This window comes from Pongo pygmaeus, chromosome 3 (assembly GCF_028885625.2).
Source record: "Pongo pygmaeus isolate AG05252 chromosome 3, NHGRI_mPonPyg2-v2.0_pri, whole genome shotgun sequence".
Classification (NCBI taxonomy): domain Eukaryota; kingdom Metazoa; phylum Chordata; class Mammalia; order Primates; family Hominidae; genus Pongo; species Pongo pygmaeus.
Genome location: NC_072376.2, coordinates 159,179,240 through 159,205,620, shown reverse-complemented (window position 1 = coordinate 159,205,620; position 26,381 = coordinate 159,179,240). Strand labels below are relative to the sequence as shown.

At 38.3% G+C, this 26,381-nt stretch overlaps 1 protein-coding gene and 1 long non-coding RNA gene across 7 annotated transcripts in view; one reads left to right on the top strand and one right to left on the bottom strand.

Annotated features, from left to right (window-relative positions):
* The window catches only part of SLC10A7 (solute carrier family 10 member 7), a 268,404-nt gene that overhangs the window by 209,308 nt on the left and 32,715 nt on the right, over nt 1-26,381 (top strand). For 4 of the 6 annotated variants that reach the window (XM_054486373.2, XM_054486371.2, XM_054486374.2 and 1 more), the window contains 3 exons: nt 8,697-8,780; nt 19,384-19,549; nt 20,496-20,547. In XM_054486373.2, coding sequence (XP_054342348.1) covers nt 8,697-8,780; nt 19,384-19,549; nt 20,496-20,547 — 302 coding nt within the window. Of the gene's footprint in view, nt 1-8,696; nt 8,781-19,383; nt 19,550-20,495; nt 20,548-26,381 lie in introns of those variants that run through there. The other 2 variants (XR_008502285.2, XM_063664165.1) reach the window with 2 other exon arrangements.
* LOC129035686 (uncharacterized) lies at nt 14,408-25,641 on the bottom strand. Its single transcript, XR_008502287.2, has 3 exons — nt 25,497-25,641; nt 24,329-24,409; nt 14,408-14,722 (listed from the first exon to the last, which is right to left on the bottom strand). It is a non-coding gene; the product is annotated as an uncharacterized LOC129035686 (long non-coding RNA).

Genomic DNA, 26,381 nt, shown 5'->3' with positions numbered 1-26,381 from the left:
CAGGCATGACTAGCTTTGGAGGTATTATCTTCACTTTATATGAGAAAAGCTAGGTTCAGAGAGATTTTGTCACTCGACTGAGACTGCACAACTGGTAGAGAACACAAGACGCTTTCAGCCTGGGTCTGCCTCCCCTTGAATGCCCCTTCCAGGTTATGCTTCCTAAGCATGCCTCTTGGGAGACACAGTTTGTTTTAAAACATATTATCAGCACACAGTTTCTTTTCCTTGAACGTTATATCCTAAGTAACATAGGTAAGAGGAAAAAGAAGCGGGCATAATAATTGCCTTGAAGAAACTTAAAATGTATTTGTGCAAACAAGAATCAAGAATATGGAAGAAATTTAGAGAAGAAATTGACTGCTAAACTGTGATTCGAACTAAGCTTAATAGGAGTTCATAGGAGAGAGAGGTCCAGGTCAGCAAAAGAGATCAAGGGGCAGCTTTCAAGGCTACAGTCATCATTAGTTTCCCTAGTAACTGGCTGTCTATGATAGAAAATTCTTCAACTTTTGATCCCATCACTATGAACAGAAACAATGTATACAGCCATTAGTGTCATGTACAATAATTATTTTTTATAATTTGTTTCCAGTTATGGTTGCATAATTAATGGACACACGTGTAAGATGCATAAGATGATAAAGCTAAACCACTTGAAAAAAAACTAGCCATCTGATTGTCTCAGTTGCTTCACATTGAGTCAGTTTCTCTACCTTGTTCTAAAGCAAGTGAAGACAAATCTCCCCTTGAAGCTAAGAGTAGCTTCTGACTAAGGGAAGGGAAGCACCTGGTAAGCAGTTTTCAAATGCTCTAGAGGTGAAAGAGGTGACATTGATAAACTTCTTCCCCCATTAAGGACTAGTGTCCCAAGAAGGCCAGTTGCAGTGCTGGTCTGGGACTTCTCAGGCTTCACCGAAGTGAGCTGGAGACATGGGTTGAGTTGGGGCAGTCTTGTCCTAGCCAGGCTTTTCCCTTGCCCTTTGGTTCCTTCTTCAGCACCAGCTACTGGGGGTGTTCCTTAAGCGGGTAGGGTCAATCCAGAGTTGTAAAGACACTGGTTCCTTGCTACTCCCTTGCCTATTGGTAACCAAGCTGAAGGAACTTAATCATGTGTTCTACTTAAGAGAATATTTAGCAATAGCAGGTCTTTGGTTCCCAAACCACATTCAGGATTGACAAGACCAAATCCTTTGGTCAAAAATTAGGGAGCAAAGTTTGGTCCTAGAGGCCTCTGAGTATCTCTGCCTCCAGCCCTTCATGGCCTGGAAGCTCAATTCTTCACAGCTTTCCTCTTTCCTCTAGGTTAGAATAAGCCAATTTGCAGTTCATTTTGGCACACTTCACTAAACAGACTGTGTGGGTTTGAGTAACCTGAACCTATGATTGCACACATTAAGTTTCCATCAAAGTTATTAGAAAGTAACCTTTTCATCTTACATTTTAAATTAGCATATAACATGGATGAACCAAAGGACTTTATGCTAAGTGAAATAAACCAGACACACAAAGAAAAATACTGCGTAATCTCACTTATATGTGGAATCTAAAAGAGTCAAACTCATAGAAACAGAGTAGAAGGGAGGTTACCAGGGGCCAGGGAGTTGGAGAAATGGGGAGATGTTGGCCAAAGGATGCAGACTTGCAGTTATAAGCCAGTAAGTTCTGGACACTGAATGTACAGCATCGTTACTATAGTTAATAATAACGTATTGCATATTTAAAATTTGCTAAGTGATTAGATCTTAAGTATTCTTAAGATCATACACAAAAAAGTAACTATGTGAGGTGATGGATATGTTAAATAGCTTTATTGTAGTAATCATTTTGCAATATATACATATATCAAAACATCATGTTGTACACCTTGAATAGATACAATTTTTGTCAATTATAGCTCAATAAGAACAGTAGCTAGCATATAAACAAAAAAAAAGTGAAGCCGTGTTTTATGTAATGTTTTTATATTGATAAAATCTACTAAGCCTCTTTTGTTCTTTATTTCTCAAAGAGGGAAAAAGACTGCATATAAATATTAAAAAGAGACTTTCCTCTCCTGAACATATACTTTCCACACAATAACCCAATTTTAGCTTGATGCATGCAACTGAATCAGTATGGCTGTTTAATAACCATATTCCTAATTTTGATAAAAATCATAGTCTTTTTAACATTTGAATCTGTCACCTAGTATACATTTACTTGACAATTGTATGTAAGTTTAGTTTGCATGTATCCCTGTGAGAGAAGGAGCAGTGGGAATGAAAGAAAACCTGAACTATATCGTGTATAGGGAGGGGATTGGGGCCTGGGGAGACTCTCCCTTCTTCTGTTTAAATGTTTATCTTTGTGACAGGAAGGAGATATGGGTATTATGAGTGTGTCTGTGTGTGGGCACAATAGTAAGCAAGCCTTCTTCCCTTTCCCTTTCCCCAGGGCTGGGCTCTGTGGGTGTTGTAGAGGGGTGGAAACAGAGCAGGAAGACAACAAATCCTGCTCTACATCTGAAGCTGCTACTTTCTGATTTCCTAGCAAAAGAGAGTTAACATGCATAATTCTACAGTATCAACTGTAAATATCTATTCTTATTTTTCCCTGAATGTGGTGCTAATGAAAGTGAAGACCAATCGTCAAGGGTGAATTATTTAATACAATAATGTTTTAATAGCTGGGAAGAGACACAAATAGTGGAGACGCCTGTGGCTAATGGATTTCCCTGATAGGAGATAAAAGGCCGATTACACAGCAGAGCAAGTGAAGAACTGGTGCATTAATGACAATTTACAGGTCAGCTCACTTACAGGAGTGATTTAAAATGCACCATCTGTTTTCTAACTGTAGGTTGATAACTGTGGTTCTACAGACAGTCAACATCTCTTCATCAAGAACTGTTACCTATTTGTCTTTCTGAGCCTGGTTAGTTTGCCCCATATTATTTTACCAAGTGGACCCCCAGATTCTTTCCAGATGAAATAGTTTCTAGATTGAATGGGTTGATAACAGTCAATCCTGCTTCCACTCAGTCTCTCTCTGCCCAGTTAGAGAATTAAGCCCTGATTTCCTAAGGCATTCATTGTGTGTATTGAACTAACTTCTCCCTAATGCATCTACCCTGGCACTAGTTATGTACCATCCTTGGGAGAGTCAAGAAACCAGTCACTCCAATCATTTTCTGTGTTCTGTGGTTTGCCCCTTCCCCTTCCCCTCATCCCACTCCCCCGATCCTCCCCGTCTTTCACATAGGCACAAAAAGAGGAGCCCAGCTTTGATTTTCACTAGTGCCCCCTTCCCCTGTTTCACACTGTACCACCTGTAACTAACGTGTAGTAGAGTGTAAAGAGTTAAGTGTGAGGGCTTTGGAGCTACACTTGTGGGTTTAGATTCTGTCTCTGTCACTTTCTAGCTATGGTGACCTTGTCCAGGTTGTTTAACTGTTCTGTGCCACTGTTGCCTCTTGTGAAAACAAGGGTATAATAAAACCAACATCAAGGGGTTGCTGTGAGAATTAAATTATTCCACATGCAGTAAGCATTCAAAGTAGTGTCTGCTTCTCAAAAGAAGACATACAAGTGGCCAACAAATATAGGAAAAAAAGCTCAACATCACTAATCATCAGAGAAACGGAAATCAAAACCACAATGAGACACCATCTTACACCAGTCAGAATGGCTACTATTAAAAAGTGAAAAAGCAACAGATACTGGAGAGGCTACAGAGAAAAGAGAACACTTATGCGCAATTAGTGGGAATGTAAATTACTTCAGTGTCTGTGGAAAGCAGTTTTGGAGATTTCTCAAAGAACTTAGAACTACCATTCAACCCAGCAATCCCATTACTGCATATATATCCAAAAGAAAATAAATCATTCTTTCAAAAAGATACATACACTCACATGTTCATCACTGCACTATTCAAAATAGCAAAGACATGGAATCAACCTAAGTGACCATCAACAGTGGATTAGATAAAGAAAATGTGGTACATATACATCCGTGGAATACTACACAGCCACAAAAAAGAACAAAATCATGTCCTTTGCAGCAACATGGAAACAGCTAGAGGCCATTATCCTAAGCAAATTAACACAGGAACTGAAAACAAAATACTACATGTTCTCACTTACAAGTGGGAGCTTGGATATTGGGTACTCAGGGACATAAAGATGGCAAAGAGACACTAGGGACTAATAGAGTGGGGAGGGAGGAAGGGGGCAAGGGTTGAAAAACTAACTGTTGGGTACTATGCTCACTATCTGGGTGATGGGATAATCCATATCCCAAACTTCAGCATCACTCAATATACCCATGTAACAAACCTGCACGTGTACCACCCGAATCTAAAGTAAAAGTTGAAATTATTAAAAAATGAAACAAAGCAGTGTCTGTCACATGAAAGTGCACGATAAATGTTACTATTGAGATTATAGAAGATGACTGGTTGGGAGACCTGGCTGATGATCCTTACTTGGGTCTGTGAACAAAGTAGAGCTTTGCAGCCTACCTGAATGAAGTTGGAAGAATGTAATGAAAGCATTGGCAAGCTTTTTCTGCCTTCGTATTACAGTAATTCACTAATTGACACACATTCATTGAGCACCCACTATGTACTAGATTAGTGGTTCTCAAAGTGTGAACCCCCAAGTCAGCAGCAGCGGCATCACTGGGGACCTTGTTAAAAATACAAATTCTCACCACAACTCCCATCCCTCTCCCCAGGCTTTTTGAATCAGACACTGTGAGGATGGGGAAATCAATCTGTGTTTTAACAAGCCCTCCAGATGTTTCTGATATGCTAACATTTGAGAACCATTGCCCTAGATGTAGAAAGTGGTCACTCTGCTGGGCAATGGGACTGTAAACGTGAATGACATAGTGTCCCAACCTTCAGGAGCATAGATTTGTAAACAAGAACAACCAAGGATTCCGAGAGATACAATTCAGATACACAGAACAATGGTTCACAAAAGAGAGGGTGGCCAATTCAGCATTTTGGGAGGAGGTGTTGGAAAGAATTCCTGAAGAAGTAATGTTTGAACTGAGTCTTGGAAAAAGACTCAAACGTTTCCAGTTATAAGTGGGGAAAACAACATTCTAGAGAGAGGATTGAGTGCAGGTATACTTGGCGATGGACAGGCGTGCACACCGACCTCAGTTTTTAAAAAGCAGCAGCTTGACAGGAGGGGTTTTTGTGTTTTGTCTACAGTTATATCCACAGTGTTGAGAACATGCCCCTAGCTCACAGGAAGCACTAAGTAACTACTTGAATGATTGAATGCAAAGATCCTAAATTTCCACATATTGAATTTTCATGAATGATTTCTTCTCAGCATAGGATAGTAAAACAAAGAAACCAAGCTAATGGTGAGTTTTCTCCTTTAAAGTACTACATATTTCTGCAAGAAATTAGCCAAAGACTGGATTGTTTGCTTGACATGCTATATCTTAAACCATGGGTTGGCAGTATGAGACATATTACTTCTAAATCTGCCAGGGTGGCTCGTTTAAGCCCAGGGCACTTGCTTGATACAACCTTCTGAACCCAAAAACTTCACCTGCAAATTATTGCTGCTTCTCATAAACACACTGATCTTTACAATAGAAACCACAACAGGTTCCTCATTAAAATATGAAGAACCAGGTATCCCGAGTAGCATATTTTCTTCTGCTTTAGTTAAAATCACCTCTGCATGCAGAGTGATTGGGTTTTGTGTCACTCTAGTCCTGTCCTCACAGGCTGCGCTGTGCCAGATGCTTGCTGTTCTGTCTTCTGGATGCCAGGGCACACTTCATAGCATCATAAACTTCCCCAGGGGTCCTCTGCATCTTCATACTGACCACGGTGACAGGTCTGTTGGCCAATTCAAAAGAAAGGACTTAACGCCAAATTAGACTCCAGTACTGAGGTTTCCTTCCTTTCAGAGCCACTTCTAAGGGAGCCATCCTGGGGGATTTCGTCCCCAGCATCCCTGCCATACCTTGTCTGGCTTCATGTACCCAGTTAATTACATCCCTGAGTGGCTTGCTCTGATCTCTGATCTGACAGAGCCTCCGAGGAAGGCTGCTGTAACCTGTGTTTCCAATCAAGTGGGTCAGAGATCATAGCATTTTAGAGGAAAAAGGGACCATAGAGATCATGGACAACCTCCTCAACACATAGCCTTGTTCCACTATCTTCTAAGAACATGCAGTTTCCAAACATGGAATATGCCAATGGTCTGGTATGCGAAGGATGGAGACGTTATAAATATATAATACTTTTTAAAACCCAAGTTGAAATGGGTTTTTCTTTATTTTGGGGTGCTTAAAGAGAGATTATAGCTTTGAAATTGTTATTCATATAAAAAATTCAAAAACCTAATAATAAAGTTGAGATAGAAAGAGGAGCCAGGGATATGTGAGATCACTGAAGTGATTTCAGGCAGGAAATGTCACCTTTTACATGAAGATTATAGCTTAATTTTGCTACTTCTATCCAAGTTCTGTAAACCTTATGAATAGAGCATTGAGCTGGACCTTCTTGAACTTGAAAACTTTGTTCTTTAAAGTGTATTTTTCTATTCATCCAGTGCCTCAATTTCTCTGTAAAATATATTTTTTTCTTTATTTCAGTCCTTGCCCCAGGAATACCCTTAGGGTTAATATTTGTGGAGAGAATGTATTTGTTAAGCACCTTGTGCTTCAGAGACATAGTTGCTTTAAAATAGAGCTTAATTATTAGCTTTTAATATTTTGGTTTTGCATAAAAAGAAACATCTAACAGCCATGCGACGTTTAACACACCAGGAATCCTGTTTGTTCTTTACCAGTTTCACTTTTTCTGTTTGTCTCTCTTTGTTTTCGTTTGTATTGGTTGTGGGGAAAAAGGGCTAGAGACTACCAATTTTTATGGGTTAAATAGAGAGCCAGTGGTCAGTGTTGAAGCTGTTTTTCAATGAACACAGGGCCAATGATGGGCCAGACATATATTCTTGGCATTTTGAGTGTATGCAGATTGGGTCTGGAGCTGGGGAACAGAATTTTATATAATATGTCAGAGTGGAGAGGAGATTTTGGTAAACCCTTCATGCAGAAATCAGTGAAAACACTGTTCCCACACCACTTCATTCATAGCTATTGACTTCATGTAGCTAAATGTTTGATTTGTTTTGTTTCACATTCTATACCCTCAATCATCACTACCTCCATGTCCTTTCACAAAAATTATTTTCCAAAAGATATTTCCAAGTGTAACTAAACTTAGGTAAATATGAAAACTGAGGATTGGTCTGCAGGGGAAAGGCAAAAAGTAAGTTCCAAGGGCCAATTATCGATGGTTTGGTAGATCTGGTTGCAAAATGAACCTGTGAAAGAGAAAAACATCTATTGTTTGTCCAGAGAAGTTTGAAAAACAGGAGGAGGTTTTGACCAACACTAAAAAGTTCATAGGAAGACTTAGCAATTAGTAGTGATGGAGGCTAATGTGAGTGTGTTACTGTGTGTGTAGATAAGCACTCTTGTGCTGCAGGGAATAGCATCTTTTTTTAAAAAAATTATTTATTTATTTATTTATTATTATTATACTTTAGGTTTTAGGGTACATGTGCGCAATGTGCAGGTTAGTTACATATGTATACATGTGCCATGCTGGTGCGCTGCACCCACTAACTCGTCATCTAGCATTAGGTATATCTCCCAATGCTATCTCTCCCCCCTCCCCCCACCCCACAACAGTCCCCAGAGTGTGACTATGAATCATGCTGCTGTAAAAACACATGCACACGTATGTTTATTGCAGCATTATTCACAATAGCAAAGACTTGGAACCAACCCAAATGTCCAACAATGATAGACTGGATTAAGAAAATGTGGCACATATACACCATGGAATACTATGCGGCCATAAAAAATGATGAGTTCATGTCCTTTGTAGGGACATGGATGAAATTGGAAATCATCATTCTCAGTAAACTATCGCAAGAACAAAAAACCAAAAACCGCATATTCTCACTCATAGGTGGGAATTGAACAATGAGAACACATGGACACAGGAAGGGAATAGCATCTTAATGAAACTGAGATTGTAATTGTCAGCGAAGAAAGAATCAAAAAATGAGGAAGAAGAAAAATAGGAATTATGAACAGTGTTAAAGCGTACAAATTTAGGAGAGCTATACTGAAATTTTAAGTTGAAAAATAAGTTATGTTTCAGGATTTCCCATTTGCTAGATGTTGTGTAAGAAAAAATTCTACGGGATCTGAGATTCATTATATTTGTTTTGAAGGAGTCAGAAAGTTAGAAACTATTTCATTTACATAAATAAAAATGTTATCTTGATAAAGGAATGAGACATTTATTTTAGAGATCTACAGACAGGTGAAATAGAAATCACATAAACTGTAATTGTTGATGAAATATCATGCCATATGATTATAGGCTGTATGAACACAGAATGACTTTACTAAAATAATAAGCAATTTAGGTTGATTGCAACTCAATATTTTTCTCAATCTTAGTCTCCCAATAAAAATTATATTTTAAAATACTTAACAGTTTTTTGTGTTGAATTTAGAAAATTAGAGGTAACTTCACTTATTCTTTGTAGATAGCTACCAAATTTTTGGTGCACCTGAGAAAATCTATTTATTGCATTATTCATAAACACTATTGCTTGATAACTGATTCGAAGTAATTCTAACTCCTATTTTCTTGTTTTACAGCTTGGTTCATCTTCTTCTGTGCCTTTCACATCTATTTTTTCTCAGCTTTTTATGACTGTTGTGGTTCCTCTCATCATTGGACAGGTAAGGCCTCCAATTCTATCTGATCTTTTCTTTATCAATCAAATTGTGAAATCTTACATAATGTCAGAGCAGTTGAGAGAAAGGATATTCAGAGGGAGGAGATAAATGAAAATATGAGACTAAAAACAAAAGTTTCATCAATCACAGTATTCTCATCTTTTTATTTTTTAAATTAATACCAATCTGCTTTGCAGTTAGCTGTATGTAGGCACCCCTGGTAGCTATATATAGGGACTTCTACAAAGAGTCTTGATTTTTTTAAATTTATTATCTCCTCTTTGTAGCTGTGTAGTTACCTTGAAAATATCTAGCAAGTCTTTACCTTATTCTGCAACTTTTGATAAGGTCTCCGTGTTTATGACTGTTGTTGGGAACAAGCATCTGTCTTTGGTTGGCGTCTTTGTAGACTCCTCCAACAGCAGTTATGTTTGTGACCATGTAATTGATAAACAATTTAATCCTATTATCTCTTAAAGTTTATCTTAGAATATTTAGGGTTTACTTTGTCATTCTTGTTCAGTTGGAGTAATAGGAATTCTATTTTAACTTCTTATAACAAGTTAGTAGTAAGCATATAAGCATACAAATTTTAAAACAAGTGGATTTTTTTTGTTTTCTGTAAAATCATAGGATGCCACAGTATTGGAGTATAGAATTTAATGCACAACTAAAGTGAACAAGTCTTAGGAAAGCAGTACATTAAGAGCAACTAGATTCTAGACTTATTTCTGCCTTTTATTTGCAGTGTTACTATGGACAAGTTATTTAATCTCCCTAGCTCCAGGTTCATAATTTATTAAATATTATGATAATAATATCTATCATCAAGGGTTGTTGTAAAGATTAACTGAAATATGCATGCCTGTAAAGTTCTTGTCATAGAACCTAACACAGGTAAGTGCTCTGTAGCTTCTATCATCATAATCATTATTACCAAATTCCCTGCAAATACTAAACAGGAAACAAGTCTTTGAAATATTGAATATAAAAAATGTATGCATAGGCTGGGCTCGGTGGCTCACGCCTATAATCCCAGCACTTTGCAAAGCTGAGATGGGCAGGTCACCTGAGGTCAGGAGTTCGTGACCAGCCTGGGCAATGTGAGGAAACCCTGTTTCTATTAAAAATACGAAAAAATTAGCTGGGTATGGTGGTGGGTGCCTGTGGTCCCAGCTTCTCAGGAGGTTGATGCAAGAGAATCGCTTGAACCTGGGAGGCGGAGGTTGCAGTGAGTCAAGATTCTACCACTGCACTCCAGCCTTGGTGACAGAGCAAGACTCTGTCCCCCAAAAAAAAAAAAAAAAAAAAGAAGAAGAAGAAATGTATGCATAGATGTGTAATATTTACATGCTGTCTTAGGTCAGGTTCTCTGGGCAACAGACTCAAAGACAGAGGTTTTTATGCAGGAAGTTTACTAGGGAGTACCCTTGGGATCAATAGAGTGAATAAAGTAGGATGGAGATGATGCAGTCCCAGCAAAGGTCTCAGTAGATCCCATGGGGAACTCTGGAGCTGGAATGACCCCTCAGAGTTGTCCTGCCTTAAGGCAAGAGCACCTGGTCTTTATACTCTTAAATTGAGCAGTCATTAGATACTGGCTTCCCTCCTACCCTCCAGGAGGGCTGTGACCTTGGGTGAGTCTGCTCTCTTAGGCTGAGGGCAAGTCCCAAAGAGGAACTCCACTGACATATTTTACTCACCCAACACTCCCTGCAGCTGTGGGTATAAGCACCTCATTCCTGAAGAGAAGGATCTGGGTGGTGCCCCACAGCATCCACAACACATGTACTAATTTTTTTTTTAATTTTATACTTAGAAAAGGGACTAAATTTAGCATAAAAGGGGGGATTTAAAAGCACTTTAAAAACAGCATTTAATTAAATATAAAATGATACTTAAAAAATACTTCTCCCACAGTGCTGATCACATAACAAAGATTCTGAATAAATGTTACATCCCTGCCTACCTCTCTGACCTCTGCCACATTTCCCACTTCCAGCCTCGCTGGTTTTCTCAGGTCCTGCTCTTTCTTTCTGTTTAGAGTGTCTTTCTGCCTACCCTCCCACCTCAACTTTTTTCTCATTTGACTCTTTAATGAAGCCTTCTTTGAACCATATAGCTGATATATATTTCCCTGATTATTCTTCATTGCAACACCTTGTTTGATTTCTTTCTTGACCTTTCTCACAAAATTTACTTATGTTTAGTTTTCTTGTTAACAATTTGTCTCTGCCATTCGACTATCAGCTTCTTGAGTACCGGAGCCATATTTGTTTTATCATTACATTCCCAGACCATAGGTACCCAATAAATATGTGCTGAAAGAGTGAATGAAAGAATGAATGAGCCAGAGTTCTATGATCCGTAAGGGATATGCTTTGTTGTATAGAGGCATGACTGAATCTACCTGTACTTCTCATCTCCACACAGTTTAAGCTGTGGATTATATTAGTTTAAATTCATACTTATTTTCTTTGTTCTGAAAATAATTCCATCTAATAATTTAAGGCTCATGCATTCTTCTCATAGTAGATCTTAGAAATTTCCCTATTAATAATAAATGCTTGGCTTAAAACATACAAACAAAAAATCTGCATGTAGATTACTTAATTTTGTATGTATAGGGTTATATAATGTATGTAATTTAAAAACATTTATCCTGAGGGAATAATGAATTGTTAGATGGCTCATTCTTCATGTACTCAGTAGTAAATAGTTAAGTATTCAGTAAATTATAAAGTAATAATGGTAGTCAAAAGGTAGTATAGGTAGCTTTTTTTTTTCTTAAGTGTTCTAGATACCACAGTTCTTTGATGGCCCTTTTCGAGGAGAAACCTATATGCTTGCATCTACCTGTCCCTCCTCTTGTATTCTGGTCTTAGGAATTAACAGTCACCACCCTGTCTCCACATCTAGAAACCACCAATTAGCCTTGCCTCCTCCCTCTCCTTATAGCCATACTCCTTTACATCCAGGCAGTCACTTCATCCTACCATTTCTGCCTCAGAAATATTTCACACCTGGCCCCTGCAGCCCCAGTCACACTGCTGGAGAGGATGACACACCTTCATCATCTCTTGTCTAAATTATTGCACGTCCTAAACCTGTCTCTCTGCTGTGAGTCTCTTCCAATTCCCATGTAATGTCTTTACTGCCTCCAGAGTAGTCCTAAAACACAAATCAATTCATATTATTCCTCTCCTTAAAAACTTGCTCGTGCCTCCCTGTTGCCAATTCCTTGCATGGCCCCAAAGTCCTTCACAGTCTGGCCCAACCTGCTTCTCCAGTGCCACCTCCCACCACTTCTCTCCTTAGGGCTCTGCTTTTCCCATGCTGCATACTCATCATCCTTCACCTGACCATGGCCCTTCGCTGCTCTATGCCTTTGACTGTATTGCCAGCAAACTCCTACTCATTGTTGAAGACTTGTTACAGAGGTGCCCTCTAATGTGACGCCTGCCTGCTCTGACCTAGACTGGCCTTGATTAAATTCCGCGTCTCCCATAGTACTTGATTCATAAATTTATCAGGAAATAATATAATTTATTGATGAGCTTCCTAAAAGCAGAGACTATGTCTTCTTAATTTTCCTACCTCCTTGCTTATAGTAACTCTCAGTACATATGCATGTACGTAATCTGTTATTTCATCCTAAGTGGTGGTCTCCATAGGTTACTACTTATAGGTATACTTAATAACATATTCAAGAGTAGGGTGTAAGATGTATAAAAAGATTGACTGAAGAGAATTTTGAATTTATCTTCAGGGAGCCCCCAGCGGTAATTTTCCCTAGGTTGCCATTTGTTCAGGATAATATTTTTAGTCTGTATATAGCAGGTATTCAATAACAATGACTTACTTCTTTCCTAGTCATCACCTGAAAAACATATCTGAAAAAAAAGTATATCTTTTCTAAGGATACCAGTTCAAGAAAAAAATAAATATTTCAAAATTTTATGTTAAAGAAAAGCCATATTTCTAACACCTCCTTTGACTTTAGTATTTGGATGAACTGTGCTGTAATTGGCCCACAGGTACATTAACATGAACGATAGAGCCACACATCTGAGTAGATGTTACTATATAAGTGCTGATGCATGATCCTCAGGTCCTCCAGTACCTTGGAGAAGGGGGAGCATTTCACAGGCAGAGGTGCCCAGGGCAGGCAGTGCCACCTCAGCCACCTCCTCCTATAATCACCGCCTCACAGGGTCGTCTCTGCCTGCAGTGGTATAGATGGTGTGGTACACAACAATGCTGTATTTCAAAGAAGTGTGCTCACCTTATAGGCATCATAGGTTTGAATATTTATTATTAAAATTGTTCTGGCAGGAGGAAACAAAGTATATTAAAGAAGGGATTTTTCTAATACACACAAAAGTGCTATGGGGCTATAGCAGGCCTGTTGGACCTTGATGATCAATCTCAGGCAGCCCACTTCATAGCCACCATACCTGTCCTCACCTACTAAGCTCACATACTCTATTCAGTAATTCTTCAGTCTCACCAAGACCCCAGATTAACTGACCTTTCAGTCACCATCCTCATGAATTTACTTCCCTTCTTACCCAGGTCTGATTCCTTAGTCTAACATTATAATCCCTCCTTGACAATTATTCTCAACTCCTTCACCCTTTCTCCCTTTGATGTACTTGCTCAAAAAGCCCCAACCCTGGTTAAAGCCAACTCTGCCTACTCCACGCATGCAATGGAGCTGCTCAGATTCCATGGCCTGTCATTCACCTCACTCCCTGGCAGAGCTCTCAGCTTCTTCACCTCTCCGTTTTACCTGCTTCACAAAGGCCCAATCCCGCTTCTGCTGGAGCAGCTGAGCTTTGCTTCTCAGAGAGCAATACATATTGGTCTCATCTTCCGTTGAATTTATGACCCCACATTTAATGTGTCATCTAACACCTCCCAGAATCCCTACCCTACTTCCTTATAGTGTTTCTTTTTCTACTCTTCAAAGGGATTGTTACCTTATCCTCTATCTTCAAGTCCCTTTTACCTCCCCAACACTCTCCCACTTGCCCATTGCCCTCATGTCTCACTGACTTTGCTTCTGTTTCTCAAACATGCCAGTCTTGTTCCTGCCTTAGAATCTTTGCACTGGCTGTTCCTTCTGCATGAAACACCTTCCCACCTTTCACATCCTCAGAAAGACCTTCCCCACCCTCTCCTTGGGTGGCTACCCAGTAGCAACTCAGTCACTATCATATCATTTAGTTTAAACTTCGGCTTAGTATGTATCATTATTTTGCCTCTTGTTTATTTGTTGTTTTGCTTTTTATTCCTGTTTTGCTTTTTATTCCTCTCTTAAACTAGAATGTAAGCATCATGAGAGCAGGGACCTTGTCTACCTAGTTTAATCTACTGACTCACCTCAACTGTGTGATGTAATCTTTGAGGACCCTGTTAGCAGTACACATATGTGCTAGTTCAGAGGAATCAGGTGTACTGCATGGCAGGCTACTTTCACAACTGTAACTAGGAGTGCCAAATTATGAAAATAAACACTTGTATGGATTGTTATGTGCGTCTTTTAAAATGAGGTATTATCATTACTGGTTCAATAGAAAATGGGAACTAGAGGGAGAAGAAAAAGACCAGGAAGTATGAGCTGAATATATTTTTCTTAATCTTTTATTGGTGATAAAAGTTTGTCATTCAACTTGTGATTTATATTTCTGAGAGTGAATTTTATTTTTCTGTTTCCCCAGACAATACTTCTTTTTGGTTTAAATCATTATTGACTGACTCTGATTTGATGGGAGGTGTAGTTTGGTCTTTCTCACTGCTTGGCTGCACGCACAGCTCCTAGGCCTCACTTTCCTCATTTGTAGAACAAAGCGTGTTGTATCTTCTACCCTGAAGGTGCTACGACTCTGTGAGATAAGATTAGTCTTTCCATAGATGGTTAGGAGATTGTTCCTTCTGTCAATCTAGAAAGAAAGAAAATTTGTGCCATCATAGCATTTTCTCTTCTTTTCCAACAAACCTTTTCAATACATCTAAGTGCTTGTGACAAATACCTATTTTGTGCATTATATTTAAGAGTGGTATACAAATAAACAATGAAACAGAAATTCTACCACTTTTTATTTTCCGTCACCTTGAATATTTTTAAAGCAGCACACTAAAACCTACTTTTTACCCTATAAATTAATAATAAAAAAGCATATCTATACATTGTCATTCATGCATTCTCTGGTCTTTCCATTAGTGATTTGTTTCAGTTTGAGATGGGCCTTTCATATTAGTCTTCCATTAAAGTTGAAGTTAGTGTTATTAATACTAGTAGAGTTTTACACTTATAACATTATATTAGATATGAACAATCTTCATTGCTTCACCTGAAAATGCTTTGAGAGAAAAGTAACAGTGAGGTGTACTGATAAACAGTGATAGAAGCATCATCAAACTGAGACGTGGAAATAAGGATAGTGATCATGTACCAGGGACAGGCCCGGTCTCTAAAGCATTTTATATTTATTTAATTACTTAATCCTCAAGACAACTACTGTTATATCACAGACGAGGCACACGGAAAGTAAGGAATTTGCCCAACATCACAAAGTAAGGATTGGAGCCAGGACTCAAAGTTAGGCGCACTGTAGCTCCAGAGTCTGTACCCTGAGCCCCTGTGCCATGGTTCCCTCAGGAAATAGGGGTCGTAGTCCTACTCAGCCACCTCCCTAGCTTTTCAACATTTTATGCAAGTTGACTTGACTCTCTGTGCCTCTGTTTCCAATTGTAAACTCAGCAGAATAATAATGTGTGACCTTTCTCATGAGAATGAAATGAATTAATAGAGGGGAAGAATTTTCAAAGAGGGAAGTAGATAATAAGTGTTCATTGTGCCCATTTATTATTATTGTTTATACTTTTTTGCCAAGTGTTTTATTTTGAATCTACTCAATATTTAATAAAAATAAAGTGTTACAGAAATTGGATTTGATTTCATATCTCTGACTATATATTAAAACAGGATATTAATGAAGAAACAAAACTTTATGAAACTATATGGATTTAGTGCAATAGAGGATAAAATTGAAGAAACAAACTGAAACCACCTTGAAGAGAAATGTCTTAAAATTCAGACTTAACATGAAGCATTATCTGTCATATATCCTTATTCAAAAATCAATTTATGAATAGGGTAAAGACAGAATAGAAACAAAAAGCAAGGAAATACTTTAACAAAATATTAAGAAAACTAAGATGATGGGTATTATACTTTATATCTATCTCAGTGAATCGACCTTCTACACCTAAGACATGTCATTTTTACAGGTTTCCAACTTGGAAGTCATGCAGGAATTGATATGTGGCTCCATTTATTAGAAGCACAGAGAGTCAAATTTAAGTTTTCCTTTACCCTTTCCTGCTATTTAATTTAGAATAAAGAAAATCAAAGTTTTGAAGGTGAGACAACAAAATAAAAAAGCTTCTATGGAAGATTTTTTTCCTTCTCTCTTCACAGGGAAAAGTAAACAGGTTAATGAGGATTTGTCACTTAATTTTGAACGCCTACATTTCTCTGAGGTCTGAGGGCAAATTAATTAGTATAGATTCTGAAGGAAGATAGAACTGGCCACCTCACCAGAATGCCTTTTCCCACCTCATCTTGGATTTTCTTTTTTCCCAAGAGAGAATTCTGAGGCATCTATATCAGGTTGTGATGATCTAGCTCAAGCAAAGTGTTGTTTCCTATAAGGTTATTAAAGATTTCTATAAGGCAAAGAAGTTTGGAGAATTTTAAAATGACATGAATTCTTGACAAATACAGAATGATTGCATCAAAAGTGTAAGTGGCTAAACTAAGAGAAGATAAAGTTTCCTGGAGTTTATATCCAAAGCATATCTTTGAGGCATGTCAACACTACTTCACCCAGTTTTTGTTTATGAAACATTTTAACGCCTTTCTAGCTACATAGTGCAAAAGCAGCTGCTTTGTGAATTTAATTTTAGAGGAAGATGGAAAAGCTCTATGCAACCTGGCAAGATATAAAAGGGTTTACTTAGAAAATGTAGACAAATATCACAATAAGACTAGAAATGGTGAAAGACAATCTGCTTTCCCCTAGGGTTACTGTTTTACTTGTATATCTGTCCATTCCCAACTTTCCAGTTCTTTTCTTTATTGAGATTAGGTATCCACCATCAATTTATTGGAGTGTTTAGAAGAAAGACATTTTGGCTAGAAGGATTGTGGACCTGGGAGACCCTGTTTCTTGCCATATTGAGGGAGTCCTATTCTACTATGAGACTCTAAGTACTTTGCAATGAAGAAAGAGATTATTAGGTTAACTCGATCAAATTACAGTTGGCCCTTTGTATTTGTGGGTTCTGCATCTGTGGATTCAACCACCTGCAGATTAAAAAAATTGGGAAAAAACAATAAATAATGATGCAATAAAAATAACACAAAATTTTAAAAGTCCAGTGTAAAACCTACTACAGTATAATACATGTGTAAATAGTTGTATTAGGCATTATAAGTAATCTAGAGATGATTTAAAGTATACAGGAGGGTGTTTGTAGGTTATATGCAAACACTACACATTTTTATCAGGGGTTTGAGCATCAGTGGATTTGGTATTCACAGAGGTCCTAGAATCAATCCTCTGTGGATACCAAGGGACATCTCTATTGCTCATACAGTTGATTAATTATTACAGATTTGTCTTGGGTTTTAAAATGGTTTTCACTTACAAGTTGCACCTCATTCATATTTATTTATTTTGTTGGAGGGCAATGCTGGTAGGAGAGGAAGACACTTATTTTTGGAATTGGGATCATACATTCTATAACCTATTGCAGAGAGAGAACTTTTGTGGTGTTTTTAACCATTGTGTATTAAAACAAGATTGAAGGGCAGCAACAATTTCAATAATTTCATGTAATTTCCATTTATTTTATTTCCTGAAGGAGTTGAATTATATTAAATTTGGGCAGCTACCAGTTTTGTACCACCAAACACAATAGATTATGAAATGACCCTTTAAATGAAGTCCCTCTGTAGCCTTCCAATGACCAGCTACCCACCAGCCCTAGTGACGTATCTGATCATGGAGACATCTAGGTACCCATGATACCTATAGCACTATTATCCAAAATTTGTATTCTAATATGTCAGTCCGTAATGCTGTGTGACAGAACTGCTCTTATTTTTCTGTACATCACGTGTTTTAAATTTAAAGAAAGAAATGAATGCTAGATAAATTACTGTGGTTGGGGATCACTTCTACACTCCCCCCACCTTCCCAAAATAAACCCCATAATATTTTATAAATCCAGATGCGGCTTTAATTGCAAGATCTACTTTTTTAAAGAAAATTAATTACAATTTTTTTAAATATCTAACACACTTTCCGTTTATTCCCACCCCACCTAACCTTCAGGATTTTGTACCTGTACCTGGTACCAGCTGGTCAGCTTTCTGCCAAGACTGCCTTTAATACACTGTCAGTTCACTTCATGAGTCCTTGAGAACAGTTGAAGTTGATCCAACAGCCAGTTGTTCAAAGATTCTATTGAGAGTAGTTTATTTTATTCTTGAGCATCTGCAAAGATATGCTCCATTGCGAATTAAGCCTTTTTAGTGACAGAGTACATGATGACAGAACCCCATCAGCCTTATCAGGATAAGTTCCCTGACCTCATTATTGCTAATGGATCCATGGTAATTCAGCCTGTTGTGAATTCTCATGTTCAATTATGCAGGATAACGAGTGACTCAAAACTTAATATGTCTCAGCTATCATCCCTATGATAGGACTTGTACAGCTTCTTTCAAAAGTGAAACAATGTTTTAAGTAGAGTGGTTCACTTTTACGTCCAAACAGGAGTTATCACTAATATTCAGATGACCTGATTTTAAAATAAGACAGAATTGCTCTATAACTTTATATTTCACTGATCCTTTTGTAGGAGAGTTAGGACAGGTTTATTCATTTTTAAATGTTAATTCTGGAATTCTAAAAGTATGCAAATGGCATTTGTCTTTGGATTCACAAAAACTCTAGATATTCAGAGTTTGAATTATTTAAACTCCCACAACACATGCACTTTTGCTTTTCAAGCATGAGTTATAATTTAATTAAAAACTTCTGGTGCATTGCTAGCATTTTAAATATTAATATGTTCCATGGATCACTTTCGATTATCTACCGTCTTGAAATTCTTGAAGATGTCAGATTTTTAAGATTCCCAAAGTTGCACTTGGAATTGTCTGTTGAGGCAAAGGGGACTGTGATAATTACACACATCCATTAGGATCAGCAGAGGAGATAAACTTTGGGGAGGCTTAATGGGCATGTCTCAGTGACAGCTAGCAAAGAGCATTTGGCATGATTAAGGATGGATTTGAATGCAGTTGAAAATATACTCTCATTATGGACACCCAGTGGAAGTTGCACTGCAAATGTTAAATTCCCCAGAAGAAGAGTAGTGTGGCAGGGAAGCTTTGAAATCCACTGTGGCCATCAACCAAATTATTCTCTTTCCTTTATGTCTTTCTCCTGTCAGAATCACTTTGTGATGCCCATTTCAACTCCCTACATCTCTGAAAAGAGGCAACCTGTTGATCTCTGTATTTCAGATTGTCCGAAGATATATCAAGGATTGGCTTGAGAGAAAGAAGCCTCCTTTTGGTGCTATCAGCAGCAGTGTACTCCTCATGATCATCTACACAACATTCTGTGACACGTTCTCTAACCCAAATATTGACCTGGATAAATTCAGCCTTGTTCTCATACTGTTCATAAGTAAGTTGGAAAATGGGATAGCCTGGCTATGCCTCAGTGTCCTCAATAGCAACACGTAGCACTGTGTGTTCCCTAAATTCATGTCTAGTGTTAATTTGACTAGAAATGAATGCTTAATTTTATTTTACATTTACTCAGTGGCTTCATTCTGTTCTTTTAAAATACATTGGCTTTAGACTTATATCGTAATTTCCTTTGTTTTTGAGTCTGCTGCCTCATTTTCTGATTTACAGTAGTTGATGTCAGATGAGAGAAGCCTTAATTCCTGTCAGATGCAAATGTTAGATTGAGCACTGTGTCACCAATTTAGTTTATTATAACTTTAAACTGATCTTGCCCCTTATTGTGATTTAAAAACAGGATTTATAATATATGATACTATTATTTCTAAGTATAATAACTTGGCTGCATTGGTTAAAATATGAATATTTACATCATATTTTCTAATAAAATTTACCCAAAGTAATATCATTTCATTTTGAGAAGCAGCAGACTATAAAATGCAGGAAACTGCTAAAGCTCAAAAAGCAACCTTTTGTTCTATTTATCCTGTTATCCCAAAGACAACTGTTACTAATGTTGTAATATCAAAGAATCTTTTGTTATTCTAAAGTATATTGTATGCTACTGCATTTGTGATATTTGCTAGAAATATTCATAGAATAAACCAGCTCTTTCTAAATTGACCAAATTAAATAACCAAATCTTAAAAAGGCTTTAGGTTTTCCCTCAATAACAAAGACTGTTTCTGGGGATATCATCAATAAGAACAGACTGAGTCCTACTAATTTAAATGATTCTTTCAATTTAGCAAGCCATGCTTGTTTGGTTTGTTTGTTTTTCTTTTTTAGTTCCTATAAGTTTTAGATAAAACAAGTATACCAATAAGTATGCTACAAATACTGCTTTTAGAGTGCTAATTTAGATTCAATCTTTTTTTCTTCAGTATTTTCTATCCAGCTGAGTTTTATGCTTTTAACTTTCATCTTTTCAACAAGGTAAGTGATTTGGTATCTCTTGTTATTAGTTTTCTAAATGAGGAATCATGCTGTCTACTTGGCTACTATGCCACTACACACTTCTATATTTTTTTCTTCTTTTACATATGTTTTTCTCCCGTCTCCCTGACCATTCTGCCTCCCTTCTGCCACCTTCAAATTGTAGACATAACAAAGGGTCTTTCCTTGGCCTTATCTTGTCTATCCACATCGAGTGCTTAGGCAGGCCCTTCCATTCTACTGGCTTGAGCTGTTAGCTTCATACTGATGATTTTCAGGTGCAAACCATCCATTGCAATGTTTTTCCTGAGTTTGAACGCTATTTTTCATTTACCATTTGGATATCTTTACTTGACTGTCTTAACAAGACCTTAGACTCAAGATATTCAAAATGGAGTCATGTTTTTCCCAAAAACTGCTTCTTTCTCTTATTTCTTTCCTTATTTTTAGTGAACCACCATCCTCAAAGTTACTCAAGCTGGAATCCTTCACATCATTTTTTTTTTAATCTCCCAATCCTACTTCTGTAATATTTTTTCTGCTCCAAAAGCCACTTCCTTAATTCAGGCTCTTGTTGCCTCTTTCTCTCTAGGCTATTTCAATGGATATCTTACTGATAATTCCATTTCTACACCCAACTTTTATTATGTATTTCATAGTGCTTCCAATGACTAGAATTCTGATAATGGCTCTCTGGTTCAGATATCTTTAATGGTTATCCAGTGCCTATAGAATGAAGTTTATTTTGGGGGACAAGGTCCTCTAGTCTATTTTCCAGTATCATGAACCACTACTAGTATTCATGCTGTCTAAGCTTTAGGTTGATGTAAAATCTTTGCTGCTCCCTGGAAAGACCTCATGCTTTCTCATTTCTGTCCCTTGCTTAGGCAGTCCCCATATCCAAATTAGTCTCCATGTCCTGGTTCCTCCTTCCTGTTCTTAAAAGCTTACTTCAAATGCAAATTTTTCCACCTTTATTATACATTACAAATATTACTTGAACTTTTGGTTAGAGAAAGTTACCATAGGGAATGCCACAAATAAGAGGTGATTTCAATCTTGCACTGATAACCCAAGTGTCCTCTGGGTGGTACAGTAAGCCAACCTGTATTCAGTTCAAAGAAGAAGGAAGCACTTCCCAAGAGAGTATAGAGCAAGGATTCATGGAAATGATGCGGCTTGACCTGAGCCATACAGAATGGCTAACTGTTCAGCAGTTAGAGATGCCAAGAGGGAGTTCTTGGTGGGAGAAGAAGCAATAATGCAAATGTGGACACATACAAAAATCAAGATATGGTGAGACAATAGGAGTAGAGGAAGATTAGAAATAGTAATAGTAACTGGAAAGGTAGGCTTGAGTCAGATTGCAAAGCCCATGAACACCAGGCGATAGCAATGAGTGACCACAACGGAAAGAGCCTATGCTGTTTATAAGGCTTGAAAAAGCATCAGAGCAGTGGATGGTGCAGGCTATCACATTAGGCACTTGGCTCTCACAGCACTTGGTATAGCACTAGGCTGATTGTAAACAGTCAATAAAAACTTATTGATTGATGTAATTTGAAGCATTTTCCCAAGCTAGGGATTGTGATTTATGAAGTAAGAGTAAAGCCTGGAGCCATTAAGTCACAGAGAAAATGTGACTTAATTGGGTAAGTCTGAAAGCAGGAGCTATTTTAAAGTTCTTTTTGTAAATGGCTTGTTATGTCACCTTAGAAAAGACATTTGCCTTTCAATGGCAGTTTGTTTGCTTGTCCTTGCGGCAAAAGTGATCATCAGAACCACTCCTCCTATTGGATGAGGTAGGATGCAGATATCCTGTTAGTGACTAAAAATTTTCTTGGAAAATAGAACATAGAGCAGCCACTACTGGAACTGCTAAAGGAGGCATGGGTGGCAGAAGTGTGACACCTAGTTGAACTGAAATTAAAAATTTACGGCACGGAGTAGACTGGACTTTCATAAGGATCTGTAATTTTAAAATCCTTCTTTTCTTGCTTATTCTGCATTCACTGAGGTTCTGTTTTGTTTTGGTTTGGTTTGGTTTTGTTTTGTTTTGTTTTGTTTTGTTTTGTTTTGTTTTGTTTTGTTTTGTTTTGGTTTGGTTTGGTTTGGTTTGGTTTAGAGACAGGAGCTTGCTCTGTCACCCAGGCTGGAATGCAGTGATGCCATCATAGCTTGCTATAGCCTCAAACTCATGGGCTCAGGTGATCCTCTTGCCTCAGCCTCATGAGTTAGCTGAGACTACATGCAAACACCACCATGCCCGACTAACTTGTAATTTTTTGTAGAGACAAGCTCTTGTTATGTTGCCCAAGCTAGTCTTAAACTCCTGGCCTCAAGTGATTCTCCCACCTTGGCCTCCCCAAAGTGCTGGGACTATAGGCATGATTCACCGCAGCTGGCATCTGTCAGGTTTTTAACTTCCTTGACTTACAGTCAAACCTGCACATTCTTTGATAAACGACAGCATATAGCTTGATCATTTCTCTCTCTCTCTGCACCCCCTCCCCGCCCTGTCCCCTGCCATAATCATCTATTAATGATTTACTTCGAATTTGTCTGAAGCCTAAATTACCTCTCACATAGCCTCATTCTCTGTTCTCAAATTCCTGGCTTGCCTGGAGAATTTCTGTACTTTTTTTTTTTTTTTTTTTTTTTTTTTTTTGATATGGAGTCTTGCTCTGTCGCCCAGGCTGGAGTGCAGTGGCGCAATCTCAGTTCACTGCAAGCTCAGCCTCCTGGGTTCACGCCATTCTCCTGCCTCAGCCTCCCAAGTAGCTGGGACTACAGGCTCCCACCACCACACCTGGCTAATTTTTTGTATTTTTAGTAGAGATGGGGTTTCACCATGTTAGCCAGGATGGTCTGAATCTCCTGACCTCGTGATCTACCCACCTTGGCCTCCCAACGTGCTCGGATTACAGGCGTGAGCCACCACGCCCAGCCCAAGAATTTCTGTACTTTTAAAAAAATCTGGCTGGGTGCGGTTGCTCATGCCTTTAATCCCAGCACTTTGGGAGGCCAAGGTGGGTGGATCACGAGGTCAGGAGTTCAAAACCAGCCAGGCCAACATGGCGAAATCCCATCTCTACTAAAAATACAAAAATTAGCCCGGCGCAGTAGAGTGCGCCTGTAATCCCAGCTACTCCAGAGGCTGAGGCAGGAGAATCGCTTGAACCCGGGAGACGGAGGTTGCAGTGAGCTGAGATCACGCCACTGCACTCCAGCCTGGGTGACAGAGCAAGACTCCATCTCAAAAAAAAAAAACAAAAAAAACTAATAATCAGAGATGGGGCATTAGCTTTGCTAGCTTTGTAATACATTATTTTTTACTTTTCTCTGTCCCAGTTGCTAGGAAATGAGTTGATTCATCAAGCCAAGAGTCAGCTATCCAATGACCTAACCATTCTGCAACTTTGGGAAACTGCAAATTAAACACACACACACACACACCCACACACACACATTGAAAAAGTTTAGAAAAGGAAAGCAGTAATTGGAAATCTTTTAAAAATATATAAAAAGTTAAAAAGTTTGGTAGGCTGGTAACTAGAGTAACAGAAACCTATATTGTCATTAGAGTGGCAAAAGAAACTGTTAATGAAGGAAAAGGAAGAAAACAAATATTTGTATATGTGTTTTAATTCTGATCAGTACATTTCCAGTGAGATATCTCAATCTGCCTTTCACCATAGCCCTGGGAGAAGCAGGATGGGAGAATGGGAAAGGGAAGCAGGCAAGGAAGATGGGGATGATCATTAATGGTAAGTTTTCTTACCATTTCAGAGGAGGCAACTAAGCCTTGGCATCCTGGGTAGCTTGTTCAGTGCCACCCAGCTAATGACAGAGGAGGTCTTCTCTGAAAACGAGCAGAGACAAAACACAGGTACACAGGTTAACAAAGAAGAGGCTTCACATGGAAGTTTCCTCCTCTGAAAATAGTGAGCTTAGACAGAATTATCTCAAAGGACCTTTTCTGTTCCACATTCTGTGATTCTACTAGTAAAACCTGACATGTTTTCCTCTGTGGGTACTGCAAAGGAAGGCAAAATAAACATTATGTGGAAAACACTGATTGAAAGCTTTGTAAGAGAGAATAAAAAGACCAGTTGGGAAGAAAAGGAAATAAACATCTCAAGAGAAGACAAAGTGATCAAAAGAATCATTAAAAACAGGATAAAAAGAAAATCAATATTAAAAAGAGATAAGGTAGAGTTAGAAAATAAATAGTAATGTGATTCCTTTCAAGAATGTGAGCAGACCCAATAGAGATGTTAATCAGAATAATTTTAGTCATTACTACTCAAATATGATGTACAGGACACTTGATTTTTCTGGGTCTTGTCATGACCTTGTACCATGAAGTCCCCCTTGACAGAGTATGGCTAAGGGTGGATTATTTACCAAGATAGCTGCTGTCACCCATTACATTTTGTAGTGTTTTTGGTTTTAATATTGTCTTTCTCAAAAGGGCAAACTTATGACCAAGGTTTTGGGCAACCAACTTACTAGTTGTGTGACTTTAGGGGAGTTGTTTAACCTACTTGTGTTTCCAGTTCCCTTTTTGGAAAAAGCAGAGCAATAACACTATCTATTTGTATGGCTTTTCTGAGAAGGAAGTAATACTGGCTGCAACATGCTTAGAAAAGTGCTCAATAATGCTTATGCTGTGGTAATTTACCACCCTCCTGAAGAGAGGGTTAAGTGAGCATCTGCTCTATCAGCTTTCCCCGATGTACAGTGCTCCGGTCCTATATAGCTAGAGTACAAGTCAACCCTATTGAGGAAGAATATTGTTTTTAACTTTAAATGTTCCCTTTTTATGCCTTAAGGTTCTAATCCTCCTTCCCACTGATGGACTTTTTGTCAATAAGACTGTAGAGCAGTGTTACTGAGAGCAATGAGCCGGAAATCTCCCAGTGTGGCCCTAGCTTTAGCCTCCTTACCTGAAACAGAGGACAAGTAAGCGTATCTTGCAAATCCTCTTTAGCCACATTGTGAATGCTGCTGTAGTGAGCAGCAGCCAGCGCCAGATTAATTCACAGCCTCCTTGACCAGAGAGACTGTAACACACTGGAAATGTGCTGTAACCTTGAAAAGAACAAGATATCAAGCTGAACACAGTTTACTAAAGGAAAAGTGTAGTGCAAGACTCTAGGAAGAAAACCAAATGCATAAACCCAGATGCAGCCATGGCTGATATAAACAAGGGCCACAAAAGACAAAGTTTTTGAAGTGCTCCTAACACTACAAACGTTGCTGGACAACATCCCCTACCTAGGCCAGCTGATCACATTACATATTCTACAATCACTGGAGGGCACTCACTCCTGCACGGAAGTTTTTTTATTCATTGTTAATTGACTGTAATTCATATTCTCCAATCTGCCAATTTCAAACTTTTCTAATGTCTTTGATTCCCAGGCCTTGGAATTAACTCAAAGTTGGCTCACACTTTACAAAGAAAGTAAAATCTCTAACAAAACTTGCCTCTGCTTGCCCGTTCTCTACCTGAAAAATCTCCATATTTTTCACTCCCCTTGTTCACTTTGGCTTCCAGCTCAGATATGATAGGAAATGCCCTGCTCCAGATAACCTCTTTATTCTTGGCTTCTCAGGCCTCTTTAGGACCTGTGTTCATCAGGTATTTCTCTCTGCCGTGTCTTCACTTTCTCTTTATAATCATAGTCAAATATCCTGTGACCTTTTTCTTCCCTTTGCCAGATTTCTTGAAAACACAGTCCTCACCACTGCAAACATGGTCCTTCTCACCACTCCAAACTCAGTCCTTCTCACCACTCCAAACACAGTCCTTCTCACCACTCCAAACA